Source organism: Rhipicephalus sanguineus, chromosome 1 (assembly GCF_013339695.2).
Source record: "Rhipicephalus sanguineus isolate Rsan-2018 chromosome 1, BIME_Rsan_1.4, whole genome shotgun sequence".
Lineage (NCBI taxonomy): Eukaryota > Metazoa > Arthropoda > Arachnida > Ixodida > Ixodidae > Rhipicephalus > Rhipicephalus sanguineus.
The window spans coordinates 230,363,036-230,382,423 of record NC_051176.1 but is presented as its reverse complement, the minus strand read 5'-3'; the positions used below and the strand labels follow the sequence as shown (position 1 = coordinate 230,382,423).

Sequence of the window (19,388 nt, the reverse complement as noted above, 5' to 3'; positions counted from 1 at the left end):
TCATGAAACCAGTCAAGCAACAGTGGGGGAGTTCAAAAGCTCAAGAACCTCCTTTAAGCTTTTTCTATGCACATGTTTTCAAGATAAGCCCTACCTTCTAGTATTTCTACTATAAAGGAACACTAACGAGCAACACTGTATTAGTTATGCTTCTTTTAAGAATTGTTTCATTTGGTGGTGAAGGATTGACTTTTGCTGCAGGAAATGACCCAGGAGTTGTTCTTTGATCTTGCTGGGTTCAGTCTTTGCCTCCTTTAAAATACACTAATGTAGTTGCCCTTTATTGATAAACAATTAACTAGACTAGTCAATGTCAAAAGCCACGATGGCATGGTGAGGTGATGTGGAGACTTTCTAAATACGTCCTCGTGATTTTTTTTTTTCCATAATTACAGAACTGTTATTTGCTTATATAAGGGCCGGGCCGCCTAGCAGGCCAGAGAGACTGCCAGAGCACTGGCCGCTGTCTAGGCGGGATTGGTCCTCCCCACAAACTTGCTGCAAATAAAAAATTCATTCATTCATTCATTCAGAACCGCCATATTCAGGATCTTATGGCATGCATGAAAATAATTTCATAGTGCCTGTTCTATAGTGCCTTTGAATTATTTTTTTTTCTTCAAAAATCTGTAAGAGCTATGTGATGATGTCCTTATTGCACAGTGACATTTCAGGCTTGTCATCTAAAAAAGCACTCAAGAACAGCTGTTGTAGTTTCGTCAGGAATCAAGTTCAAAATAAGTTTTTTGTTCTAGTAGTACGCATTGAACTATATCTAGCCACCTGCATAATTGCAGCACTTGTTCCCTTACAGCTGCATTGATGCCTGGTTTGAAGTGAACCGCTCCTGCCCTGAACACCCCCTGGACTGACGTTGCTGTCACCCTACGTTTCTCTTTGTGAACTGCAATGGAGCTGCCAAATCCGGACCTGTTGTCTACTACATGACAACCACACGATCTCACCATGGACAAACCAACAAAAAAATTAATTAGGCCCGAGTGCGAATGCACATTGCACATCCCTGAAAGAGAAGACTGAATGGCAGAGTAGGACCATTGTTTTTATTGGCATTTGGCTGCTTTTTCTTGCTGTTACATTATGCTTGTATTGGACACACCACTCTGCAACAGTGTCTAGTTAAGTTCTCTTGCGCATTTTTTTTTTCTTTGTTCTTGCAGCCATGAACTTTTGCATGACTTGATGAACAGAGTTCTTGCTGTGACAGGAAGTAACTTTCTACGAAATTTGCTGTGCCTTGGTTTGTGCAACATAGTTGTCAAGAGTCCGTGTCAAGAGTCCGTGTCTTTTGATTGCCAGCCACAGCAGGCTAAGGCAAACCTAAAATGAGCAAGCAGCATGGTTCCTTGTGACGCATTCTCTAGTTTTGTATAAAAATGAGAAAATGAGATGCAGAAGGCATGAAAGGGAACCCTAGGAGCCTGCGTTGGTGCTGTGATGATCCATATGCTGTTGTGTGTTGCCCCGTTACTGGTATGGCAGTCTTTCCCTCCTCAAGCATGTGATTGTTCCTCAGCAGCACTGCTGCCTTTCGTAAATTTGTTGCACATTCTTGCTCCCCCGTTGGAGACAGTGCACCGCTTTCCTCAGCAGCTCTCTCTCAAAGTGGAACACGCTGTCGGTGCATTGAGTCAGATTGTTACCTGTTTGTCGAATTGCCTTGAAAAAACACAATACACACGCCACTCCCCGCATTTTTTATACATGTACATGAAAAATAAAAGTGAATGTTCCACAGCCTTCCTTTTTTTTAATTGCTGCTTATCTTTTAAAAGTTGTGTAGGGAATTTTTAGTTTGATGGCATCAGATCTGGGACCCAGCTTATGGAATCATCTTGATTTTTTTTTCTCACCTGCCATTAGACGTCAAGCTCATTGGCCATAGTTTGTGCATTACATCCCTAGTTATTTTCAGTTCCATAGATGTAGAGCAGTGGGGCATTTTAGGTCCTTTGATAATGTAACCAGTGCTAAATTTCCCCAAAGGGTAGTAGCCGCAGGCTGCATTATTTTGTTCATCTCTGGTGCCATACCACTAGTTGCAATGATTTGTTTGTAGTGTCATTGGATTCATTTCTGAAAATGAGTTCATTCAAAGCTCGAACTTCCCTCTTCCTTCTTCTCCCACCACTTCTTCTTTCTCCAGCTTTAACCTTGGCTTGCGAGTTTGTTGATTGCCACTGGCCTTGTTGATAGTGACCACTAGCTGGTTTAGCTTGCTTTCTTTATATTGGTATGCTGATATGATGTGAGGCACCATTATCAGGCAATGACATGACCATAGTGCTGTGATGGCAGTGCTACAGAAGATGCCTTAATGCCTCGCGCTCTGTGGCACATGCATAGTGGCACTAGTCGGAAAGAGCAGATGTATTTTGGTCTTTCTTTTTTTTTTTTTTTTTTTTTTTTTCCAGCAGGAGCACTGTGGCCTGGCCTCTTGTAGGTGTTGCAGTGCTTGTGTGTGTAATGGGACATGCTTCAAGAAGGATTCTGTGAATGTGCCACATTTTAGGACACACTTAAGTGATGATGTTGGCACAACCACAGTGTCTGCAGTCGTTAGCATTGCATTGTGCTCCAAAGTGCAATCGGTTAAAAGTTGTGTGCGTGCACGTGTGCTTGCTTGCAACATGGTAACATCCGAAGGATATTACACAAGCCAGAGTATGACGTTCCTTCATGTTTCCTATGCCCCTTTCTCCACCCCTCCCCCCATTTTTCGCTGCCATCTAAGTACCACACGCAAGGCAGTGAAGTTAGAATTCGTACAAAGTGTTTGCTATGTACGTGTGAGAGAGGTTGGTTGTTTGATATAGGGGGAGTGATATTTTTTGTAAAGTTCTGCAGTACCAAATTGCCTGTAACTGCTTGTAGCATATGTGTGTGTGTGTGTGTGTGTGTGTGTGTGAATATTGTGTATGAATATTAAAGAAATAAAAGTATATCACATTTTTCTAACTTTCATCAATGGAGTATATGTAGCCTTTCACCTGAACTCTTTGTTTCAGTCTTCTACTTTTATGTGGCAATTGTGTTGTGTGATCATGTGTGTGCGCCTGTGTCAAAGCGAATACAACCGGCTCCTTTCACTACAGGGTGAGATGTATTGAAGTCTAGGCGACTCAAGTGACTGTATGCTCAAATCCATTTTTTTTTCAAGGGCTTCTCACCATGTTTGGGAATTGCAAACAAACAACTTTGGAGTGTAAGTCATGTGGTGACAATCCTGTCATTAAATTATTGCACTGGTGTACTCGGCAAGAACAGCCGAAATTTTTGGGATTAATTCCTTTGTGGAGCCACTGTGGTTACAAAGGTGCCATCGCACGAAAGGGCATTTACCGTTTTGAATGCCCTGCACTTGTGCTACGCAAATAATGTGCAGTAGCACAATCAGCACGATTCCTGTTAAGTGCAAAGTGCACATAACTGTGTCTGATAATGCACTGTACAGCAAGGAAACGAGGGATCCAATGAGGATGCAGTCACGGTGGAGTGGGCCTTGATGAAAGGTGTTCTAAGGAAGGCAGGCGAAGAATGTTGATTGCAGGTGATGGGTAAAAGCATCTGTTTAGGAATGGTAACTTGTCTCCTCACATGACAATTTCATTTGCTTTGTCTTGGCTAGTACAAGACGCTTTGTAAAAATTGACATTAGAATGCTCCTCGGATGGCCTTTCAAAAATCCTGTTGTATTGTCCGAGAACTGGCTGACCTCCCTGTCCTTCCATGTATTTCTTCCTCCTCCTCTTGTTGTTGGATAGTGAATATTTCCAATAATGCCCGGAAAAGGGTCCCATTAAAAAGCAACGTTGAAAGTCTGCGACATGAAAAGCATGCTGCAATGCATGGGGCTCTGTTGCACAAGCAGTCATTACTGGAAGTAACGAGGTGCACAGCTCTATCTGGTACAGCCGTAGCCTCCAGAGGATAGGCTTTATACATGTGTGGATAATCTCTATGCATGACCACATGGCAGCTACCATCCAGTTTTGTTGGAAACAGACCAGGGCGATTGATGCTAACAGCTTTCAATGGCTCTGCCGCTTGAGAAATGAGTTGGCACCAGCTTCACAGGCAAAAGATGCAGCATCTGTTGCTTGAACATCATGCAAGCAGAAAGGTTCTTAAAGGGACACTAAAGGCAAATATTAAGTCGACGTTGATTGTTGAAATAGCGGTCCACAAACCTCGTAGCGCTGCTTTTGTGCCAAGGAAGTGCTTATTTTGAAATAAAATCACGTTTTTAGTGGTCCGCATCGCGTTAGCCCGCTTCAAATCTCCCGCCTGAAAATACGACTCTCATACGTCACTGCTGCCGTGCCCAACGTTGCCCGCTTTTACTGCGCGGCCGCCGACACTAGTAGCAGCCGAGCGGAAGTAGCGGGACCCACAGTAGCAACAACGGCGCTGCGGCAAAGACTTGCTCGGATGGGCACATTCAAAGCCGTCACCAAGTTGCGGTTGGTCTCGTAATCCTCAGTACGAAAGCGTAGCGAGCACACACGCAGAGGTTTTGACCGTTTAGCACACTGGCGCAATGGCATGACACTAAGCCACTTCGAGCGTAAGGGTTCATTCCGCGGCACCCAGTGAAAAGACACACCGGTTTCCTTGCTGTAGCACTGGCGTTGTGCACCATTCGGGCATCCGGCAATATCACACGCATGCGGCATTTTGTCGAACTTTCTGTCAGAGCGACTTTCACGAGCGCGCAAAACACGCACGGCAGTACGCGATCCCGAAACTACCACTGAGACGGGTGAGGCACAGTTTGGCGAAAACGGAACCTTTGAACCACGCGCGCCGTCCCCATGGCAACGCCACGGAGGTTTTGTTTTCCATGAATCAAGCGGAAACGAACAAACAGCATTTTATTACGTCTTTTGATGCTCGGAATGTTCTTTTTTTACTGCTGCTAGTTTGATTACTAGTGATTTATTGTAGGCCGACTTCCCTACGTCATCGGGATCACTTTGAAAATGTCCCACTCGTGGCGCTCATCATGTGATACATTTAGCTTAATTTCTCGGTAAGTAGGGCACTGCTGTTGATAATATTGCCGTTTTAGAAGTTGTCATACATTGGGCTTTCACTCTGACATAAATTGTTATTTGCCTTTAGTGTCCCTTTAACATGTGACTTTTGGCAAATCCTGGCCATCTGCCTTGTACGTTTTGGAAACTTGCCCTGAGCATTCCAACATGACGAGCGAACAGGTCGCAGCACATGGCCAATACATCTGGATGTCTGTTTGCGTAAGGGCTGGAAGCGGTGGCCCGAAATGCCCTATTGGAGGCAACAGTGTCAGCTGAGCTAGTACAGTGCTGGTGGTGTATTTTGAAAGCTGTTATAAGCTAGGTGTTTGATACTGAAGAAACCTAAAAAAGTGAGCATGCTGCATAGATGAAAGTCAAGGCCAAGAGAACCATAGTGTGAACTTGGGCTTGTTGGTGAAGCATTATGAAACATGCAGGTCGTATTGATGTGCTGTGTGTTCCATAACTCTGAGAGAACCTTAGGATCAGGATCTGCTGGAGTGGAGTGAGGAAGAAAGGAAAGTGCCTGGCTCTCTGACATGTGCTGCACTGGTGATAAATTTGATATATATATATATATATATATATATATATATATATATATATATATATATATATATATATATATATATATATATATATATATATTGTCTGGATATGATTTCTCAGTGAAATGAGAAATGGAGAAGACACTAGAAATCGGAAGATTATTTATAGGAATACGCCCTTGATAGCGAGTTTATTTTTTATTTTTTTAGTCTACGCAAGTAAAGTCGAACAAGGACGATCGGCGCAAAATCTTTTTTAGAAGTAAATGTTCCAGTAGTTCTATTAGGGTGGTTCTATCATTTGGCGGCACTTCGTTAGGTTACAGCAGGTTACAGCACTCTAGTTACAGTTACAGTACACTGTAGTTACAGCCACAGGGTTGCCTGTTCTACTGTGCTTACATAAATGAGAGAGAGAAATAAACGCTTATTTTCGAAACACTGTTCCGAGCGATGCTCGGCATCACCCTATGGTGGGAGGGCTCCCTAGTCCAGGAACCCTCTGGCTTCAACTGCCCTCTTGGCCAAATGAAACAAAAAGATATTACCGTGTTAATCTATTTTTCTCTATTCATATTCTTGTTTAGAAATATGTCATTATTTCTCTTAGAAAGCCTAGATGATAGTCTGACCGCTTGCTCGTTATGCATGTTCATTTATTCGACGTTTTATTTTTAACTTATATTTCTAGCTTTGTTTAGTTTCATAGGTCTTTCTTTGCATGCCCCTTTGTGGGTGAGCGCCGCTGATCTCCACTAGGGTGCATTGAAGGAGGGGAACCAGACCAAAAAATCTTCTTGGGTTACCTTGGCCCTGCAGAGAAGCAAAAGACGAGACGAAGAAAAAAAGAGATGGATTACGCGATAGAGTGTGATCGTCGTTACACGCTTCACTACGTGTGCTCGGCTACAAAAAGAACTAGAGAGATAGACGGAGGCGGAGGCACTCTAATCATAGAGCTCTAATCTCCACTAAGGTCCCTAGATAAAACAAAAAACTTTTTTATTTAGGGACCTTAATCTCCACTAGTGGTGAGCGCCATCAGGAAGAGGCACATGGGAAGAGGTCATCATCATCATCATTATTCTTTACGACTTTACCCTCGCGCCCTCGCCCAGTTCTTTCCTTCCCCCGTGCCCTCGCCCTTACCCGTTGCCTTACCATGCGTCGACCGCCATTATGGCCATTCATACAGATTGAATTAATTCGGATTCGACTGAATGGACTCGTATCACGTGTAACAGCGTTGCGAAACTATGAGAGAATATTGGGAAGAGGCATTCCTACAAAAGCTCACCCTAGCCATTAAAGCAAACAGCTTCATTCCTCTTATGTAGCAAAGCGGCAGTTTCGGCGGTTTCGGTTCCTCGCTCATCCCATCGGCCCGGCGACGAAAGCAACGAAAGCCCGCTCGTTTGTAGTTTGGTCGGTTTGGTTGCGTGCTTACAAAATGCACAGTACGCGTGGCTCTACGAGCAGTGCAAACGATAAACGGCCAAAACTTATTGTGTTTGACTTAGGTGAGTACAAAACCGTGCCAATAGGGAAAAAAAAAAGCGTCGGTGCGAAGCGATCAATGTGTAGACGTGTAGTGTGGGATGTGTGAAGTGTCAGCGTTGCAGTATTCAGTAGCAGCTCCAAACCTTTTATGCATGTATGAATTCAGTCGTTAAAATAATCATCCTGCATCCTCATAAAGGAAGAAAGAAACATTATCTGTCAGCGTGACATCGCGAAATATGATCGATACGTGAAACCACGCTTCAAACGCGAAGTTCACGCACTGCTGAGTTTACTAATTAAAGTGTAAATACGGCATCCTGCCAGATCCGCACCTTCGCATTTATAAATTCTGTGATAAAGGTGCACTCGCATAACAGTGACAACGTGCGCTTACCGCGGCCGATTTGCAGTTGGCACTGCAAAATCCTTTCAGGCGGGTACGAAAATTCGCGATCGAACGTCGGGTAATTGAGTGTATACTTTTAATTATGACGTTAACTTTTTTCTTCCTTCTTTTTAAGACTACACATTGTGGCCTATGTATGTGGATACACATGTCACGCCGCCATTTAAAAAAGTCAAGTAAGTGGTTATTACCCAGGTTGCGCTGTGTCTTCTGTATGGTTCATTTACAAAAGTTGAACTCGAAATTTTTGCTGGTCAAGTTTTTTAAAACATATCTCTAAGTTCAGTGTATCCCTGGTGATCCACATTTTACAAAGTGTACGTTGCTTACAGCACTTCATTTAATGTTTATGATCATACAAAGCACGCAACATAATTAAAGGTAAAGTTCCAAGCAATGCACATTGACTGCTACTCTTTGATGGTACAACACATTTAGACCTTACATTACTGCAGGTGCGGTGCTTTGTCAGAGGCAAAACAGATGCAGTTCCTCTGTTATTATTAAACTCTAATCACATAAAATTATTATCTAATCACATAAAATGTATGACGCCTGTAATGCCATCACACCACGTGAAACTGAATCACTTTTGAAATTTTCTTCTATATAAAAGATTTTAAGATGAAAAACATGATTGTCATTTGAGATTGTCAATTCACGTTGCAAAAACAAAAATAAAAACGGATAATTCAGTCATCACGATAAAACCTGATCCAAGCAACTATATTGTTGAACAATATTACATCTACATAGAGTATATGAAGTTGCCTATAGATATGAATGAAAGGAAGGGGGATCGGCCGAGGGGCCATATATTTGTTAGTCACAGCCATAAGCCTTGGCTTCATTATCTGTTTGCTTTAGGCATACACGCACACAAGACACACAGATAAAGGACATCCTGGTAATGATGCTGGTTTATTAAAGGGGTCCTGAACCACTTTTCCAAGTAATCATCAAATAACCTCAGTATCATAGCTTATTGCCTTACAAATTGATCATCGTAACAATTTTTCATACCTGTCAAGAACAAGCAGAGTTACAGGGATTTGTCAACGCTTTGGGCGCTTCCTCTTTTCTTTCCTCCTGATGAGCACGCTGGAAGCTACACAGGTAGTGATGACACGGAGGGAACAAGCTGTGTCGGTGCACATCATGAATGAGAGTGTGCATCATGAAACACGATTTCTCTTTCCCAGTGTGATTCTGGTGCATGCTACCGTTGCTATTGTGTAATTTTTGCTCACAATAGAGCACGATGCCAGCATGTGGCGGCACCCCGTGTGAATAAGAAGTGCATCTGATCCAAACGCCACGCTTGGTCTGTGTCAGCTATTGGCCAATAGCAGTAATTTGCTGTATGATGACATACAGGAGGAGGAAGAAACATTATTCAGAAAAAAAAAGAAAACTTAAATGCAGGCAGTTTGGTTGGGCCCTCAGTCCAGGGCTCCGCTGGCACAAGCGGCTCGCTGCGCCTGGTCAAGCAAAGCTATTTGGCTCTGCTTGTCCTCATCCGCAAGCCATGCTTCCCACTGCCTGTGAAACGTGTGGTTGCTTAGTGATGTGTGGGCTGTCGATGTGTGTGGGCCTCTGGGTGCACTCCCATGTTATGTGGCTGAGTGTTGGTGCTTGTGAACACCACGGACAGGTATCTTTAAATCTTGCGGAATATATTCTACTTAGATGGTACAAATTGGGAAAGCTATTGGTTTGTATGCGTCTCCAATCCCTGCTTTGTTGGCCATCCAAGTCTTTATGTGGAAGCCCATATTCCCTTCATTGCTTCCTTTGTTGGAGAACCGTCGCTCGGTTGGTGATGCCTCGAGCTATACGGTCTGCCATGATGTTCCCCTCCAAAACCTTCGTGAGCAGGACACCATATAACGTGATGATCTCCTGTTATGAGAGGCTGCCCCATCCACCGATGAGAGTGAGGATGGGCCTCTGTATGAAGAGAGTGCGCTAGAAAGTGGCAACTTCGCATTCCCCTCCTAAACTCTCCTTGCCACACACGACTGCAAGATTTGGCTGAGCTGTTCGCAGCAGCGTCTGCTTTCCGCTGTGTTTGTTTTTTCACCAAGCACGAGGGGTGGTTCAGGACTCTTTTAACTTGATTAGTTGTTTATTATGTGACTGTTTCAGGGACCATCTATTTTGAGTGGCTACATATAAAACAGATGGCCACACGTACGTCACCACAGTTCATGTGAATTCAGCAGTACTCGAAAATGGTAGCATTACAAAACAGCAATTTATGACATCATGCACTACATACATGTGAAAAGAGCTATCTAAAAATAACTCCTTTTTTTTTTTTCGGAACAATCTTCAGGAAAAAAAAGCAACGAGTAATTCCTGCCCTGTGATTGATCTAAAATATTGTGCAGTTTTCACCATTTCCAAATATAACACCCAGAACTAAGAACCTGATACACTTAGCGTTTCAATGAAGATTTAAGTTGTTGGAACTGTGGCACTTGGGCTAAAGAGGGTGCTTTTTTTTGTGCATCATATTTTCATTCGTAGACAGCAGCAATTTGGCATATAATTAATCAATTAACTGCTAATTAATTTATTTACTTTAGGAATCATATTGTAATCCTTAAATTACAGCCATTCAGTGTCCAAAGCATATCCACTTTTAGGTTTCTGGCAAAAAGTAAATGTAGGCATTTAGTATGGTTAGTAAATTATTTTGGGGGAATTTGACAGTTGAACAAATATATGCAGCATGATTCAGGTATTGAACCACATGCATGAATGTGCATGCGAAGTACTTAGTTATGAAATTAATAGTTTTGCTTACTTTCTAAAAAAATTTAATTGTTCATTTACACATGTTCATCTTCCATGAATTGCACGTTTCAGTGCTGTGTATTTAATAGATATAAAAAACTTCGGACTTTATGTGCAATCGCTTCATACATGAAGAGAAAAGAGCAATTGCATGTAGAGAAAAAAAGTATGAAAGCAATAAAATTTCTACTTTTTTTTTTCAAAGGATTAATTCAAAAGAAAAATTCACAAATATGCGTCGCATTGTGCACCTTATCACTAATTTATGCCTTGGTCTCTCAAGACAGTATGAACTCGGAAACCTTTATTTTACTGTATAGATGATGGATTGTTTGATGAGGTGTAACTTTCCAACAATGTAGAGGTTATGAGTAAGGCCTATAGTGAAGTGTTACATGGATTAATTTTGAACACTTCAAGTTGCTCAACATACAGCTAAATGTAAGCGTGCTAATGTTTTTGAATGCTATGCTTTTATCAGAATGTGGCCGTGGCTGCTGGGAATAGTAAAAAAACAGAGTATGCCACTTATATTCAGAATGTCATAGATTGAGGCGTAGTATTCCCTTTTTCCTTACTTTTTTCAAGGTGTAGGGGAAAGGGAAGGGAGGGGACCCAGGCAGAGTCTCTTGGCAGGGGGTTCGGGTAGAAGCTAAACTAACCGAGCATTTAAAGCGGCACACTGAAGAAATCAGTCACTGTTGTAATCAAAATTTATTATTTAGGTATGATTAATTTGGCAGGCTTCAGTTGATTGTGGACAAGTTGATAGGGGGGCCGGAGTTGTCCCCCCCCTTCCCCCCACTACTAATAACTGAAGCTTCGTGTTATACTTCACTCACAGAGCCCACACCTTTCTATCAGTTAACTCGCAATTTTGTTACAGTGGTAAGATCACTGACAGACATGGACGAAAGGTTTCTCCATACCCAGGTGTCCCAGCAATGTTAGAAAGCCTAAAGTCCCAGAAGTTCCAAATGGGTTTGGCATCAAGGTAAATGACCCACCCTGTTATACTAATCATGGACTTTTGCTTGCTGATGATTCAATTAATGAAACCTTTCTTTTGTAGGACTGATGACCCAGATGCAGCAAAGGAGCTCCTGGTGGTACTTGATTGGAATAAGTACTTTCCGTATCAGGAAATTTACCCTGGCTGTAAAGTGACCCACTTTAAAAAGTATTACATCTTTTTTGTCTTTTTTTTTTTTTTTTTGCTGTTCTGAATACCAAGCATTTGTTCACTTTTACACCAAAGTGGGCAATAGGTGCTATAACAATGAACGCAATACAGTAATACTCAGCCACAAATTTTTGTGGGGTTAGGGAAGGGGGGCTGTGTGTGCTCATTAAGCGTTTTATTGAATTTTAACTTCAAATACTTCAAAGCAGGCCGACATTCATTTGCTGAAAACACCACAAGAAACTGATTTGACAGCATGCAGCCAAAGATTTGTAGTGAGTGAATTAGCAGCACAAGTACTAGCGGGTGTCTACTTTGTCATCTGTGTTTCTTAAACTGTTTTCGGTCTGAACACAGCTCACCGCAGTGCCTTTCATATGTCTGCAAGGTTTGCTGTAGTGAAATTAAAGAGGCAATGGAATGCTCTGTTAACACACTACGGCGATTCCACGAGAGATCAAACATGCATGTCCAGTCAATTTTTTTTATTTGTCTGGTTGTTTTATACGTCATGCGGGTACACTCAAACCTCGATATAACGAATTATCGGTTATAACGAAGTAAATGGAGAATAGTCTTGTCATATATACAGTGTTAAAAATATACGCTTATAACGCATTTTCGGATATAACAAACTTATTTTCATGTCAGATGCGACTGTTATAATGAGGTCTGAGTGTACATTCAAAGTGCACGGAACCGAAAACATTATTTCCAAAAACGCTCCCAGTGTGCCACAAAAATATTTGAAAGTGGCAGTGCGGACATCCTCTTTTTGCTTACCGCAATATTTTCCTATTACACGGCCGAATTTAATGCGAACTATAAAAGTTGTGTCAAATATTTTTTGTGCTGGCTTTAACGTGCATCACTGTGAATTATATCCATGCTTTTCTTTGCTCTCCTCAAAGGAGAAAAAATGTGAAAAAATGGCAAACACCGCTGAAATCAAAAAAGTTTGCTCACACTGATGCGCCTTGGCCCATTTCTTATTTTACACAGAAACTTTTACACATTGTCAAATATGGAACAAGGCCTTTGCAACATTTCTGCTAAAGATCGTTTTCCTAAAGAAAGTGCTAAAGAAGAAAAGATAGTTAAAGGATTGTTTTTTTCGAAAAAAGCTAATTTTCAAAAAATAAAATTTTAAAAATTCCGGTCTCAGTTTTGACCAAAATTTTTTATCAGAGAATGCTTATGTCAGTCAAAATATGGTTTTAATATTATGTGTCCTCATTTGCTTTGTTCACAAGATATAATGGGTCAAAATGTCCTATGCTGTGTGCACTCACTTCAGTGCCTTTGCTGGTTGTTATTAGCTTGCATTGTGCATAAATCTACAGTTGTGTCTGGCGTGTGCGGGGGTGGGCTGCTGTCACCCTCTAAAGGGCTGACGTGTGCACAGATTATAGCCTACAACCTCGCCTACAAGCATTCGAAGAAAGGTGGACGCACCTGTTCAAGATATCAAACGATTTGTCTTCTTGGTCTGTTTCATCGCAGCTCCTATAGATGTAGACAGGATTTTGTGGAGGCATGTAAAGCAGTGCTAGCAGTCCTCATAGGTGCCACGAATATCCTCAGCCAATGGCAGTAGCTTTTTCTGGTAGGCAACCACAAAAACAACAAAAAAGAGAAAAAACATTCATGCGGCGAAAATGTTTTCATTAGCAATCTTCTTTTTGTGCACCCGTAAATAATTGGCACAGAATACTCGGACCTAGCCATGAGCCGCATGCATCACGTGGAGTGAAGAACTAGAACAAGTCGAAACGTTTATACTGAACAGTGCCACACCCATTCCCTCACTTCTGCACTGCTGTCAGGAATGAGTCTCCAGATTGGCTCACGGCTTCACGTTTTATGACCAAGGTTTTAAAGGCTTTGTACTGTGATAATTAACGTGTGGGCCACACTCGTTGTCAAAGGATAATGTCCGCCTGGCGCCACTGGTGACCTCTACTGCTCTCGTTGTGGGAAAGCACGTTACCAAGGTGCCGACGAAACATCATAAATTGGGCAGCTTCTGCAACTTATGGCTTAATCATTTTGCACTGTACGTTTTCTGGCTACTGAAACGCAGAGGTAAAGGTCATGGTGATACAGGAAGACGTTATCTGTGACACCGAAAACATGTGATAGTGGGAAGTGAAATGAACAGCTCGAGAAATGACTGGGATAATTTTTTACAGATGTGATTTAGGCACAGTGCGCATTGAATGGGGAAGATGGTTAGGGTATCCAATGCCTGTAATGGAAGGGAAGCAGGCAGTGAGGAAGCACCTCCATTACAGCCTCCCTGCTGATTGTGGAATTTAGTTACAGATTAAGCTGGCCTGCCGCTGCATACAGATGCTTTGTTTTGTGTGCAAGGCGAGTTTTGGAAAAGTCTTCTAAAACATGTGCTCAAGATGTCTGGCATGTTCCAGACTAGCTAATAATGGAGGGATAAGTTGAGGTTTTAGGCTGCAAACTGTGTACGTGTCAGCCCTTCAGAGGGCGGCAGCAGCACACGCTAGACACAAATAAAATCTGAGAATACATTTTTCTTGAATACAAGTCACCAGAGCGAAGTTGTGCTGCAGCAAAATAATTAAAACTGTAGATTTACGCACAATGCAAGCTGATAACAGCCATCAAAGGCACTGAAGTGAGCGCACACAGTGTAGGACATCTTGGCCCGCTATATCTTGTGAACAAAGCAAATGAGGACATATAATATTGAAACCGTGTTTTGACTGACATAAGCGCTCTTCGATAAAAATTTTTATCGGAATTGAGACCGGAGCTTCTCAATTTATTCTTTGAAAATGGGCTTTTTTGAAAAAGCTCGCTTCTTTAGCTATCTTTTTCTTCTTTTGCACTTTCTTTAGAAAAATGATCTTTAGCAGAAGTGTTGAAAAGGCCTTGTTCTATATTTGACACTTTTTTTAGCTTTCTGTGTAAAATAGGAAACAGGCCAAAGCGCATCAATGTTAGCAAACGTTTTTGATTTCAGCGGCGTTTGCCATTTTTTCACATTTTTTCTCCTTTTTGGACAGCATAAGGAAAGCATGGATGTCATTCACAGTGATGCATGTTAAAACGAGCAGAAAACATGTTTGACACGACTTTTATAGTTCACATTAAATTCGGCCGTGAAATTGGAAAATAGTGTGGTAAGCAAAAACAGGACGCCCGCACCGCCACCTTCAAATATATTTTTCGTGCGCTGGGAGCATTTTTTGGAAACAAAATTTTCGGTTTTGAGCACTTTGAATATGCCCGTATAACATGTAAAAAAAAAAAAAAATCGATCGGACGCGCATATTCGATCTCTTGTGAAATCACCCACTAACAAAACATGCATAATCTGTATAAATTGCAGTCTTAAACATGCGAGCCAAATATTATTCATCTGCGTGCAGCAGGGAGCCCAGTCCTGCACAACTCTTCAGCAGCTTATGAGGCCTCCTCTATTATCCCCCATCTGTGAGGCCACCGAACCATGTGATAGCCCATATTTACCAGCTGCTAATAAATTGTTCATGGTCATTAGTTTCCCCTGAGCATAGACAGCTCACACGCAAACACATATAAACTTCTCCGGTCCTGGTAGGAAATAAAAAAAAATGGCTGTTATTAACTGAATCTATCACCCAGTCACCCTGGGACACCTTTTTCAGCTGCCAGCTTTAATGAAAGGAAGTAGCTAGCAATAGGCAGGGTATTGTAATAGCTGCTACACGTGCTAATGTGTTCAGATGGACTGGGGAAAATAAAGATTGCACTCTATATGTTTTCAGCCTTGAAAAAAAAGGTGTTTTAATGGAGTACTGACACGAAATTTAAATATTTGTGGCTTGTTACTCTAAATAAAAACACGGGGGTCGAGAACCCTAAAAACAGTGTCGTAGTGCTTGGGAATGCATTGAATATATTTTTAATGCCGCTACCTTAAAAAAAGCGCTTTCGGGTCGGTATTGATGGGGCGGCTTCGCAGTAACGTGTCAACACAAGTCTGACGTCACGGGAAGACTGCAACTCGCGAAATACTAGCACCACCTCTGTCATTTGCTGTCAGTCGCACGTGGTTCACGTGAACAACGATGAGTGAATTGTCATCCAGCGACTCCGACAGCGATTTCTGCAACTTAGGCTGCATGCAGGACGCAGACTTCGCAAACCCAGTGAACAGTGTTGACTCGTTGCGAAAATGTCCATTGTGGTGGGGCTGGCTTGCAGATGCTGGGTGACGAAAACTTTAAAATCAAAGTAAAATATTTTATACGTGTTGTCTGGCTCTGGTGTGTGGAGAGCGTTGATAGTGCACATCATGGAAATGAAAGATGTCCCTTCTGGGGTGCCTCAAAATCGTGTCAGTACTCCTTTAAGGCCCCTTTAATGTAAGTCACTTGTACTTTAAGCTTTGGCTGTGTGTCAAAACAGTTAAGCCTTGGTATAACAAACTCATAAATACAGCGAAAAAGTTGATTTTGTCATGAACTTCATTGCATCAAGGTTTCCATCTTTCAGCTGCCCAGGTAATGTTGCATACACCTAAAACATTCCTGTTTTGCTACATTTTGCGTATATGTGCTTGCAAAGATTTTACAAGCACATTTAAAAGCAACAGCAATCAAAATGAGTGGTGAGTGTGTTAGAGAAAGCTAAAAAAAATATCAAGAGCTTCACATGATACTGCAGCGACTGCTACGAAGTAGGTGCTTTTACTGAACACAAAACCGAAACCCGGCAACATTGCACATAAATGGCCAACAAACAAAATAGATGTAGGATACATCGAAGCATTGCTCTAAACATCAGAAGAACACACGATTCATTTGAATGTCCATACTTTCCAGGCGCTGCGGAGGATGGAACATTCCTTCACGCTTTGGCACTGGTAGAATATGCCTAAATTTGCATTTTCTTAAGACCTGACGTGGTAGCGGCTAAGGTGTTGCACTGCTAAGCTCAAAAATGAGGGCTGAATTCTCGAGGTTTGATTCAAGCAATTGAATTATCAATTCAATTCATTTATCGAGTTTTGACTGTATATAGCATTTTTTGTGTGTATTGGAGCATGCCTGGGTAGTGGGTACTTTCCAATAAGTTGCTGGCAGTATAAAATACAGTTTTAGCACACAAGTGTTGAGTGAAGCAGATTTTATGTGTTCGAATATAGCCTTATAGTATGGGAAGTAGCATTTAGTTCAAAATAACTATTTATTTCTAATATAGATTTTTCAGTGTTTCTAATGCAATGTCTCATTCATATATATATGCAGGTTCGCGCAGCAAACAGGTTTTTCTTACGAGGATATGCTGTTTTTTGATGACGAGATGCGAAACATCACTGATGTCTCTAAGCTTGGTATGTGCACTATTATTAATTACTTGTCTTTATTATATGTTACAGAGAAATCTTAACAAATGCAGCTTGCAGTATTACACATGAACACAGAGCCAGTTAAATCCATAAATTTCTCTATACACCCCTTGGTTTTCTAGAGGCACCGCCTTAACTTGTAGCACTATCTTTTCCTGCAAAGGGAAACTTTATTGAACGGAACCAGAAAAAGGAGATGTCCACAGTACCTGTGCTTGCCCATATTTGACTAACTGTTGCATGTAGCAGCCGTAAGATTGAATTCACACGCAGTATACTATGCAGACTCATGTTACTCAGTTCTGCATGTTCATAAGTACATTATTCTTTGTATAAAGTGAACTACTTATTCGCAATATTTGTCATGAGTGTTGCAGTCACTAACGTTGCTAGTCTTGCGCAATTGCATCAACACTATATAACTACCACTTCTAATCAACTCCCCTCCCTTGCATTTAGACGCACAAGCACCTGGTTACATCACGTGTAACAGAAGTGAGCTACAGAATTTGTTGAAAGCATAGTTTACAGTCGTCATCGACTTAGCTGAAGTATACAAAGAGCAGCAGTTCTTCCCACGTTGTAGCCACAAGTCTGCTTGTATCCAGTCATATTGAGCTTAATGTTTCCTGAACCAATAAGGACCTTGCTGACACCTCATACAGCGAAGCTTATTAAGCAGAGCCATGGGGACTATGTTGGCATCACAGATATGTTTTTAAAACAAATAAATTGCAGAAAAGTAGAGCTGTGCGAATAGCAAAATTTTGGGTGCGAAGCGAATTCGAATATTGAAATGTGAGTGCGAATCGAATCGAATATTTTTCGAATATTTCTCGAATATTTGTAAAATATTTTTCGAATACTTCGAAGCGAAATTGCAGAAAAAGAAGTTAGAGAGGATTCTTAAGCATATTCTTATAAAGTAGCAACATGAAAGTGTTTCTTTTCGCTAGGTTGATGAAGCACTGGCGGGGTGGTGTTTCATAGTTGTCTTATCAAGAATGAGGCAATGTACAGACCGAATTCTATTTATGTACATGATTTGGTGCAACCAAAGTGTTGCCAACAACACTTTACACGTGATGGGCAAAGATGCCATTTCCTCAGCCTCCCCTCCTCTTTCAACTTCTGTGGAAGCCCAACTGATGTGGCGGACAAGGGTGTGCTCCCTTCAAGTCCAGAGTTCCAAATCTGCCTCGTAGACGTTGATATATAAGAACATCTGAAATTTTGGAGGCTAAAAAGCTTCGGCTTCCGATTTTTCGGACTTCCTGCCCAAATTTCAGGTCCAATACCGCATTACTTGACCCCCACCTCTGCCACATCTTTCGTATCCATGTTGGAACCAGCGTTTTCTTGAGTTCATAAATTTGCGACCGTAGCAGGGCTTGAAACGCAGCTTTGCCGCGATACCGGGGTGTGATGAGGTGAAGCATATGAAAAATATAGGGACCACTTCCAATCGGACGTTGACTGTCTCTTGGCAAAGTTTGACCATAACGGAGCTTGAAAGGCAGCTTTGCCGCAATACCTGTGAGTGATGAGGTGAAGCATATTGAAAATTTAGGGACCACTTTCAATCGGACGTTGTGTCTTGGCAAAGTTCGACCGTAACGGAGCTTGAAAGGCAGCTTTGCCGCAATACCGGGGTGTGATGAGGTGAAGTATATTGAAAATCTAGGGACCACTTCCAATTGGACGTTGACTCTCTCTTGGCAAAGTTCGATCGTAACGGAACTTGAAAGGCAGCTTTGCCGCAATACGAGAGTGTAATGAGGTGAAGCATATTGAAAAACTGAAGGGGTCACTTTCAGTCGGACGTTGACTGTATTTGTTTTTGGGAAGTTCGAATAGTTCGAATAGTAAAATTCCAGTGCGAATCGAATCGAATAGCAAACACTATTCGAAAAATATTTGAAATTTCGAATATTCGCACACCCCTACAGAAAAGGTCAATTACATTGTGAGTTAAACAAGCCTTGAGCTCAGAGGAGCTTGGAAATGACTCAGAGCTACCGTCAACCATACAAGAGAATTAAGGTGTTCTTATTTTGTATGCCATGAGCATATAAAATAACAAATATCTTAGTGACGCACTGGTGGTTGTTAGTAGCTGGAACGATTTCAAAAGCTAACAAAGCTATGCCAGAACGAGCACTGGCTTGCACTGGTGGTATTATTGCTTGACAATCGTTTGTTGCACAATAAAGCTCCAGAATATATGTTGCATGATGGCATGTCTAACAGCTACCTATAAAGCAAAAATTAGGCAAAATGTTTCCCCAGTGTTGCTTCAAACATATAACAAATACTAGTGCAAATGCAGTGTAGTTCAGTGCAATGCATTATTGGTCACTACAAAAAGTTTTCTTATCCAGGTGTCACATGTGTCCACGTAAAGGATGGAATGTCCCAGGAAGTTCTTGATGAAGGTCTAAGAAGATTTGAAAATGAAACATGAATCGCAGGGTCACCTTCGCCTGGTCCACAGACTTCTACATTTATAATAAAG

The 19,388-nt window shown here is 41.7% G+C and overlaps 2 protein-coding genes across 5 annotated transcripts in view; both read left to right on the top strand.

Annotated features, from left to right (window-relative positions):
• LOC119373986 (E3 ubiquitin-protein ligase ZNRF2) overlaps window positions 1–2,985 on the top strand; it is a 25,383-nt gene extending 22,398 nt beyond the window's left edge. The window contains exon 4 of the mRNA XM_037644048.2: window positions 815–2,985. Coding sequence (XP_037499976.1) covers window positions 815–872 — 58 coding nt within the window. The 3' untranslated portion in view covers window positions 873–2,985. The remainder of the gene's footprint in view (window positions 1–814) is intronic.
• Window positions 1–19,388, top strand: part of LOC119373963 (magnesium-dependent phosphatase 1) — a 23,953-nt gene extending 4,565 nt beyond the window's left edge. Inside the window, exons 1-6 of one of the 4 annotated variants that reach the window (XM_037644039.2) lie at window positions 5,016–5,053; window positions 7,633–7,693; window positions 11,206–11,313; window positions 11,392–11,499; window positions 16,773–16,858; window positions 19,255–19,388. In XM_037644039.2, the coding sequence (XP_037499967.1) occupies window positions 7,650–7,693; window positions 11,206–11,313; window positions 11,392–11,499; window positions 16,773–16,858; window positions 19,255–19,337 (429 nt within the window). In that variant the 5' untranslated portion in view covers window positions 5,016–5,053; window positions 7,633–7,649 and the 3' untranslated portion in view covers window positions 19,338–19,388. Of the gene's footprint in view, window positions 1–5,015; window positions 5,054–5,584; window positions 5,613–6,750; window positions 7,129–7,632; window positions 7,694–11,205; window positions 11,314–11,391; window positions 11,500–16,772; window positions 16,859–19,254 lie in introns of those variants that run through there. The other 3 variants (XM_037644032.2, XM_037644025.2, XM_049420109.1) reach the window with 3 other exon arrangements.